This window comes from Ictalurus punctatus, chromosome 8, assembly GCF_001660625.3.
Source record: "Ictalurus punctatus breed USDA103 chromosome 8, Coco_2.0, whole genome shotgun sequence".
Lineage (NCBI taxonomy): Eukaryota > Metazoa > Chordata > Actinopteri > Siluriformes > Ictaluridae > Ictalurus > Ictalurus punctatus.
Window position 1 is genome coordinate 20371732 of NC_030423.2, and position 9949 is coordinate 20381680.

At 40.3% G+C, this 9949-nt stretch overlaps 1 protein-coding gene and 2 non-coding genes across 3 annotated transcripts; 1 reads left to right on the forward strand and 2 right to left on the reverse strand.

The window, feature by feature from the left end:
* The first annotated feature begins 2129 nt into the window (after positions 1–2129).
* Positions 2130–7923, forward strand: rep15 (RAB15 effector protein). The gene is given in 3 exon segments (XM_053682375.1): positions 2130–2320; positions 5245–5263; positions 6062–7923. Coding segments are annotated over 3 exon segments (903 nt in total). The 3' UTR covers positions 6755–7923.
* Positions 2165–2328, reverse strand: LOC124628455 (U1 spliceosomal RNA). The gene has a single exon (XR_006982992.1). It is a non-coding gene; the product is annotated as a U1 spliceosomal RNA (small nuclear RNA).
* Positions 3551–3741, reverse strand: LOC124628459 (U2 spliceosomal RNA). The gene has a single exon (XR_006982994.1). It is a non-coding gene; the product is annotated as a U2 spliceosomal RNA (small nuclear RNA).
* Positions 7924–9949: the final 2026 nt, after the last annotated feature.

Genomic DNA, 9949 nt, shown 5'->3' on the forward strand with positions numbered 1-9949 from the left:
AATATGATTAGGGCTGATAATAAATAAAAATCTATAATAATCAATAATTAGACAACAAAATTCATTATGGATTAGTTGGGTCTGTGATGTCACTGTGGATATGCCCCCCCGTCAGTGACGTCACTGTGGATACCCCCCCCCCGTCAGTGACGTCACTTCACAATGGTGAAAAATGCATTTCTATTAATAAAACACATTTATAAAACAGCAGAAGTCACAGAGTGAACTTATACCCTGGGAAAAGTGATCCATGATCCAGGTTGTCCAATGCATGAGAAAGTTTTATATTAAGCGCTTCAAACAAACTTGTAAGTGTATTAACATGGCTTGTCATATCAGATGCTGTGACATATGCATGTGCTTTTTAATGTGCTCCAGACATGTTTTGTTCAGCACAGAAATCACATTTTTACCTTTATATCCTTATCTGTAAATGTTAGAAATTCACGCCAGTATTTCCATTTTACATAAAGGCTCGTCCTGACAACAAGTGAGTCTCCATTAAACTTCACTGAATGAGCGCAAATCCACGCATGCGCGTCAATCAAACAGCGCACAATAGAAAGCAAGCGCAATAACTGACTAAAATATTCATTCTGATCAAATATGTTGTTTGATGCTATATTTAGCTATATTTAGAAACTAAAGTAATTGTGTTTCTGAGAACAGTAACTGTAATGGGGTTATAACATGTAATTGTATATAAATGTAAAAAATGTCATACATTTACAGAATAAAGGAACATGTTACTGTGTTTAAATGAGTGAATGTGTGTGTTACTGCGGAACATTCAACCTCTTACCAGTTAGCACTTAGTTTGTGCTTTTGTTTTTCTTTTTTTAAGCATTTTTAATAAAGTGATGAAAGACATCACATCATAATCTGACTGAAGACGATCAATCGTATCATAATCTTACTGTAGACAACCAATCACAGGCCAGCAACACTGACAAATTAAGTGCACTATAATTTTGACCGTTTATTGACACTTGCTTCCTGATATGTAATGAGATCTATAATGTTCAGCAGAACTACTTTTTTTTTATTTATCCTAGCATGTATTCTAAAATCACAGTAGTGAATAAAAATGTTTAACAATTTTATGAAGATTGTTTGAAAGCCTTGACACAGTTGAAGTTATCAGTTAAACTGATAAGAACACATTGTCACTGTGGCATTATTATTTATTTATTTGTTTATTTATTTATTTTACATCCACACATCTTTGTCTTCAAGACTCATAATAATGTACTAAAAATATATGTTTGCATAATAACGCACAAAAACACAAAGTTTACAAATAAAATAAATCGGTTCAAATAAAATGCATTAAAATGTACTAGATATAAGTGCAAGAGTCCATGTGTGTGAAGTTTTGTCAAAATGCTTATGCACCATGTTGAACGATTATCGTAGCTGATCCGTAAGTACTCTCGGGTGATACGCATCACACCTGAATGTGAGGTCTGGTAGAAAATTCGAAGCTTGGGAACAAGCCTGTGGCTGTTTCGAGCGCAACATACCCAAAACAGGACACTACAAACTTAAAATGTTGATTTTATCTTAAGATTAAAGTTCTAGTAACCTTCCTGTTTTTTTTATACCATAAATTAATTGTGCTTTACTGACTGACAAAGAAATATTGTTGTTACTAATGGAAACCTGTTTTTTATTAAACCAGTTTAAAGGTAACCCATGCACACACCAACATTGGGAAATTACTTTTAAAATGACCTCGCACCCAAAACAGTCTGTGACCCTGAACAACCATTCCCACAGACATATATTAAGTATTAAGCTTCTGTACTAATACAGGAAGACTTTTATTACAGGAAAGAGTAGCAATGAAGGAAAAATATATGATTTTATTAGGTAAGGAATATCACAGTTTCCAACACTAATTAATTTAGAAAGACATTATTTTTACAGTAATTAGGAACAGGAGGACACTGAAATGATTTTATGTATATCTCAAGGTGCAACAACTAACATTAATCACGATATTTAAAAATATTCGCAACAATGTTATATTTTTTTGCTAATGATTTGTAAACATTTGAATAAGTGCTGTTTTTATAGAATGACCTTACACTTCATATACTTTATTTAATTCCCATGTTTATACGAATATGAATAGAAACTCTGACTTTAGTACAGTGAAGATCAGGGGAGAGCGCGAACGCAGTCCCCCACTACCACAAATTATGCAGTCGAGATTCCCACATTTGGGGAATTCGCAGGGGTCAGCACAACCGGAGTGCAATGGCCGAGCCTCGCCCTGGGTGAACCACCTTCATGATCATGGTATCTCCCCTGCCAGGTAAGTATGAATTACACTCCCATCGGCTACCGACTGCACCACAGCACACAACGTTCACTATCATGGTGAAGAATATAGCATTAAACATTACATAAACATCCAAGTGTAAAATACTAAAGCCTAAATGTACTGAAAAAATATCATGTTTTTATTACACCTAAAGTCGTGCGGTCGTCTATTTTCTTAGCAACAAAACAGTATAATACTTCCCATGATGCACTGCTTCTGAATATGTAAATGAGATCCGCTATGTTCAAGAAACGGCTTTTGTAATTGTAGCATGTACACTAAAATCACAACAGTCAGTCCAGCGTATTCCTACACGGTAAGCAATGAGAGTCAGTAAAAAATATTTTTCAACAATTTTATGAAGGTTGTTTGAAAGCCGCTACAGTTAGCCCCGCCCCCTCGGTGTGCAGGTCAGGCAGCGAGTTACAGCCAAAATAAAACGACGTCTCTACAAGAAATCTCACTTCGATTCATTTAATTGCCAAATAAATAAGGAACTGAGGTAGAAAAGCAGCTTTATACAAGTGACTATATAATCACAGTCTATGAACAAAGAGCTGAACAAAACTCGCGTGAAAGCAGAAGTTTCTGTCCGACCGGCAATGAGATTCCGGATATATAGTTCCGGATAGATAGTTCCGTCTACCACAAATTATGATTGATGTGGTTAATAGATTATGAACAATAAATTGATACATTTGTAGTTTATATTAATATTACGACAAATTTGCGCAATTGGATAAATTAAGTTACGCCACATAAAGCGCAATAAATAAATCTTTTCGTTATAGAACTACAATGCGTGTTTTAATTCACTTAAAAATACAATAATTTAGCTTTTAAACATGATTTTGACACACTATAAGTCAGGCTTCAAATAAAGACACTTGTCTTCCTATGATTTTTTAAAACAGAAAATAAATGACTTTACTGTGCAGTAGTCAGGTACAGTTTGGTTTAAAACTGCAGCCAAAAGTCGTAAAAGCGAGTTTGGTTTTCATGGCAGAGAAATTAAGATGCATGTAAAAGTACAGACTTCTACCCTGGTCCTGTATGAACAATTAAAAATCCTTTTCTGTAGCGAACTGTGAATTCAATGAGATCATAAACAGCGTAAATGCGGAAACTCCACAAACAAAGTACAAATATTGCGTCTACTTCCATATAATTAATTAACACCACATCCAAATCCACAACCATTATCTTTTTTTAACATCAAAAAGGGGGTGCACCGTTCCCGGAAGTACTGCAATACCGGGTCGATGCGTGGAGTGGACGGAGCAAGCCCCTATTCCATCTCCCTGTTCCAAAAATCAATTTAATATATGGTCCCCGGGTAGGGGACGTATCAGATATTAAACTGATAAGAACAGATACTACACTTGATCTTAGCCAAAAGGCCGAGAAGCGATACCAACTACAGCACACAACAAACGGGGTCATTCTACAGGACGGTAAACCCAAGGGCGGCAAAAGCTTATTACTCTTAATATTGTATAATAAACCAGTATAAAACATGACAAATATATGGTTTACTCTAATATTAGCAGAGCAAAAGGCGATTTAAGTGTTCGTTAACACAAAAACAAAAGGGAAAAGATAATGAATGCAAAAAACTGACCAATCAGAGACGAGAACACAAAATCTTCCGCACTACAAACTCACACTGGTTTAGAAAGTAGTTTTCCAAACAAACATTTAAACTGGTTATATATCCTTCCATTTTAACAATCAACACAAGACAGACCAAACGTGTGGACTATAAAAAGATGTTAAACTTGACTTGACTTATATAACATTGCCTCTCAGTGGCCAAATGTAGTATTGCAGGAGAAAATAAATCGGGGGGGAAATGTCTACAAGCGTATGACCTATAACTGTGTAAAACTTTTCACGAGGATTTCTTGGAGAAAATATTCTAAATTGTGGGAAGTAATATTAATAAATGTAATCTAAACACAAAGTAAGAGGCCAGAATTACCAAACACGTACTGAATGCAAATTTGTGTGAAGCGAGAGTCGTGTCACAGCAGCTTCTTTTCTAGAAACTTCAAATGACGTAATTGAGTGGTCTGGAAGAAAATCATGTCTAAAAAGTTTGAGCAAAAAATATAAGTATATCTAAACAGCTTGATAAATGACAAATGTCTGGGATGTCTTGCAAGAGTCTCACCATTTGTATGAAGAGAGTGTGAGTAAAACCTAAGTGTTTTGTAACTGTATATGCTAGTCCAATATTGTTATTGGCTAGTCTTTAATGTTCAGTTCTACAACTATCAATGTTAAAAACACTAGATGTTACAATGAACATTAATATTGATACAATCTTGATAAACAGACTCAAAATGCAGATACATTCAAATATTTCCAATTTAAGGCTCAGGCACTGGGACACCAAGCGATGACCTCAGCTATGCCCTCTAGCCTAGGTCTGAAGGACGTGAGACCTAAGAAGGACATCAGACCTCATCCCAAATCCTGTAAGATTTTAATCTACTCTGTGCTCTTACTCTTGAATCCTCTCCAGTCGGTTTTAGTCCATAATACGTTCTCTGATTTAAATTGCCCCAATAGTGAATTTAAGCTGAAAATCTGATTTGATTTACTACCACTAATAATATACTTCTGTAGTGATTTGTTGTCTACCTAAAGCACATTAAAAGTTAAAAAATTATTACATATTTTCCATTTTAGCTGTATATAATGACTGACAATTGTTTCTTAGTTTTTCTTCCACCTATAGATCCTACACTCACAAGACATTTGATAAAAACAGATCCTGATGCAAAGTAAGATTTTTGGACAAACACCATCAGTATGCTCATGTCTGTAAGTGTTTTGACCATATAGTGGTCATATGCTTGTTTTTTTTGTTGTTGTTGTTTTTTTTTTTTTATCCTTTTCCTCTGACTCAGGTATTTCCAGTACAAGAAGGTATGAGAGATGTTTAAGGCCCCTGGAAAGAACCCCCGGAAAGAACCCCGACATGCCACCATCTAGGTATCATTACTCTTCTTTTTCTTTTCTTCTTCTTTTATTTTTACATATTCAGCACCACCATGTAATATAAACACATCTTTAAATAGCCGTGTATTTGCAGTATGTATAAAAATAAATGTAGACCATCATGTGACTAACACATTTGTTTTTTCAATCTTCAGAAACAACTCGCATAACAGCCTCCGCCTGTAAGTTACATCCAGATGATTCATATTTGTATGAAGGAATGTTTTTTTTAATCGCATGCGTTTTATAAAAATTACTTTTTTGTGAGTGTAATTTAATTATTTACAGCCAAAGCCTCCGAGAAAATACGTCCCAAACATTACTGCCCTCTCTTGGTTTAAATCTGAATAGAGGTACAGATTCAGAGGTTTGGAGCACTAAACCGATACAGATGGATAGTGGCATTGGGTTACACCCCTAATTTATAGCAATGATTTAGGGTGATATTGTCATTACTTGTTTAACCACATGAAGCTCATAGCTACATTAACCTCAGGAAAAATAGCAAGCAACAAACAAGCATACAATGACTGACTGACAACATTTGGAGGAAATTGAAAATTGTGTATATAATTTTTGCCAATTCCTTTAAAACTGAAGCATATTAGAAAAGGTACTGACAATTTTTTTTATCATGATCAAATCTAATTGCATCTAAGTGCATTAGAGAAACTACTCTTTGACCCAGGATCAACCAAGATGACCCTAACAAAGAACTAAACCAAGACCAAACCTAGGATATTGAATCACTATGGTCCACTTCCCAATAAACCCTCAGTTGAATCATACTGCTCCTTCTTTAGTGACTGTGTTCATGTGGTTACATCCAGGACCTGCAAGTACCTTCACTTCACAGACCCGGATGAGAAGTTCCGGCCAAGTGGCACAGCCTTGCGTGAGATCTTCCTAATGTCTTACATCCAGTGCAGCTTCCAGCTGAACCTTGCCAATATCTTCAGCTGCACAGTGATGACTCAAAGACAGAGGTTCCTTCTGGGGACTGACTGGGTCTGGGCTGTGCTGGATCCACCCAGTAAAAACCCCAGAATCCAGATTGCTGTGCAGGTCCTGTATCTTGCAGAGAACTCTCAGGAGAATTTTGAAGAATATTCCAGCATGTGGATGGAGCCATTTCAGGGAACTAGAGCTGAGAGACTGGTGGAGTGCTGTGCTGGTATTGGGAGGAGCTGCTTTGTTTTGTTCCTCTTCTTTAGACATTAGAATGATCCTGGGAACATCTGCGGTCTGCTGAGCAACAACCTGTAACAGTCACTTGGGAAGTGCATTAGAATTGATCAGGCATTTATTGAGGGGTTTTTCAAAGGGGCCAGGGGTTTTGTTACTGCCACTGAGATGCTGCAAGAGGTGATTGGTAAGAAGGATACTGACCCTCTCATCATGCTTGTCAAGTTCAGGTAACATTATCAGAATTATGATCACCATCATCAGCTGCTTTTGCTAATTACACCTGGCAAAGTCGATGGACAATTGGAGCAAACGGCCTTGATGTGGTGTGTTTTGTGTCTAATGTGGCATGCGGTACCTGGCTCTGATATTTCTGTCCAGAGTCTGTCTTGTAACATCTATCTAGATGTATATTTTCACAGAATTATTTCATGATGCTTTATGTATAATTGTAGCACACACACCAGCAACAGTTCTTTGTCAGCCTTTGTTTGTAGACACATAATCCAACACTGTGACTCACTGCTAATGAATAGATATTTAAAGGAATATTTCAGCCATACATTAAGTTTAATATAATTTGCACTCTGCAAACCTGGAAACCAAGCTTCAATGGCTTGGTATTGGCTTCATAACTTACCAACTGACCAAAGAGGCAAAGTTAAGAGACCAAATACGTATACATTTAGGAAAGATGGGAAAAAATTGGTGTAATTTCTTTTTCTGTATGAAATACACCTTTAAACTAACTAAAAAAAAATCCATCTTTATCTCACTGCTTGAGAGTGCATGTTGAGGTAATGAATACATTTTAACACATTTATATACAGTATGTAATTATAAAATAACCCATTATGTAAGGAAAGAAACACGGAGACATGCTGTTACATGAAATGAAGCAGAATTAATATTGCCATCAGGAACTGGATTATTTTCTTATAACATGTCCTGAAGTTTTTTTCCCCCACTTATGCCACAGCAATTTGCCAACGATTATTCATTGAAATGTTTAATTATTTACGAACGTCATTCTTTAGTTCCTGTTATCACTTGCATTATAGCAGCTATAAACTCAAAGTACAAAGTCGTTTCCTCACCAGCCTCTCTTGAAGTTAAGACAAAAAAATTGTAACTTGTTACTGAAAAGCCACAAAACGTAAACTCCTCTGTCTCAAAAGCATTAAAGTGGTGGGAAACTGTAGGTTACAGCTTTAGTTCTGAAACTGGAGACTCCTTCCATAAATGTTAATTGGAAAAAATAAACATCTCACAGAAAACTTTGCCATATCAGTGTTTGTTTCTCTTTGTTCAATAAGACGTACATGTGCAGCATCTATTCATGCCCCTATGGATTAGCCATTAGTACAGAAATTGTTACGTGACGCTGACAGAGACAAACGCGGGCAGGCGAGGAGATGACGTGTGACAGACACCAGGCGGAACACGGTGAGAGTCGGGATTATGCAGGTAAAACAGGTTAACAGGGTTGCCTACGCCTAAGCGTAGTCAAAAGACAAGTGAAAATCGAGAACCGGGAAGACACTTCTAATGATAATCAGGCTTGGTTAACCAACAGAGACGAGGCTACTGAGCGGTTACTTCGCAAGCGGCTGATGCTAACGAGGCCCTTATATAACTTTAGATGTCTGCAGGTGTTCGTAATCAGAACTCCGGCGAACTCGAGCGCGGGTATGGCTGGGAAGTGTAGTCCTCTTCCGCCATGTCCCTGGGCAGCACTACTTGTTGTGAACTGCAGCGCCGATTTCGCCGTGTCGTAACAGAGCCCCCCAAAAGGGCTCACTCCGGGAGCCGAAGTCCTCCAAGGCCCCCCCGGGGACCCGGTTTGTCTGGATAAGCCGCGTGGAAGTCTTTACGCAGGCCTGCATCCAGAATGTCTTGGGCTGGAACCCAGCACTGCTCCTCTGGTCCATACCCCTCCCAGTCTACCAGATACTGAAGTCCTCCCCTCCTCCGTCTGGAGTCTAGAATGTTGTGGACACGGTAGGCTGGGCGGCCTTCTATCTCCAGCAGTTCCGGTGGGGAGTCCTCCGGGGCCAAGGGCCCCGAGATCACTGGTTTGAGAAGTGAGACGTGGAAAGACATGCTGGACATGCTCCTCCAAGGAGGTCGAATACACCAAAATATCGTCGATGTAGGCGATAACGTACCGTCCCAGCATGTCCCTTAGGGCATCATCGATCAGGTTCTGGAACACGGAGGGGGCATTAGCGAGCCCATACGGCATGACCATGTACTCAATGTCCAGAAGTGGTGCTGAAGGCCGTTTTCCACTCATCCCCCTCCCTAATATGGATCAAGTTATAAGCGCTGCATAGGTCCAGCTTAGTGAAGATGGTGGCGGACCGTAACTGTTCCAAGGCTGAGGGGACGAGAAGCAGAGGGTATTGGTACTTTACGGTCACTTGGTTGAGGGCCCGATAATCAATGCCTGGCCCGAGGCCCCCCTCCTTTCTTCCCTACAAAGAAGAACCCGGCAGATGCAGGGGACGTGGAGGGTCGAATGTACCCCTGCCGGATGGCTTCCTGGATGTACTCCTCCATGGCCCACTGCTCCACTTAGGAGAGCGGGTACACGCGGCCCCGAGGTGGGCTGGCGTCGGGTAGGAGATCAATGGCACATTCGTAGGGTCTGTGAGGTGGGAGACAACTGACCTTCTCCTTGCTGAACACCTCATGGAGGTTGCGGTACTCTGTGGGGATCTTGACTGGGATAAGCGAGAGGGGACTCTCCACAGTCGTGGTGGCCAAAGGGACCGTGGGACCCCTCAAACAATTCTGCACGCAATACGAGGACCATTGGGTGAGTTGCTTGTCTGTCCAGGAGATTTGGGGGTTGTGCCGTTCTAGCCAGGGTAGTCCGAGTACGATGGGGTGTCTGGTGGAGACCGTGAGGTAAAGGACCAGAGTTTCGTGGTGGAGGGCGCTAACTTGAAGGCAGACTGGGTGTGTGCTGTGAGATATTATGCCTCCGCCTATAGGCGACCCGTCTATGGACTGGAGCTCGCGAGGACGGAGTAGGGGACGTATTGTGAGGCCGAGCTCCTGCGCAGTCTTCTCATCTATGAATTTCTCCGCTGCTCCGGAGTCGACGAGCACTGAAAGAACAAAAGAACGGCCTGAGTGTTCTATCATGACTGGTAACGCAAATATGTGGGATACATGTAACTGTTTTAGACTCACCTGGGCACGACGCGGTGGGTTGTCCGTGCTCCTCTCGGTCCCGTGAGGGCATTGATGGATGACGTGGGTGCCCTCACCGCAATAGAAGCACCGGGACTCGTTACGTCTTCTCTCCCTCTCCTCCTTGCGGGTCCGTGCCCTTCCGAGCTGCATGGTTCGCTCGGTGCGCCCGGCTCTGGTGGCAATAAACCGTGTGGTACGGGGCGGTTGGTACGGCGCAGGCGATCC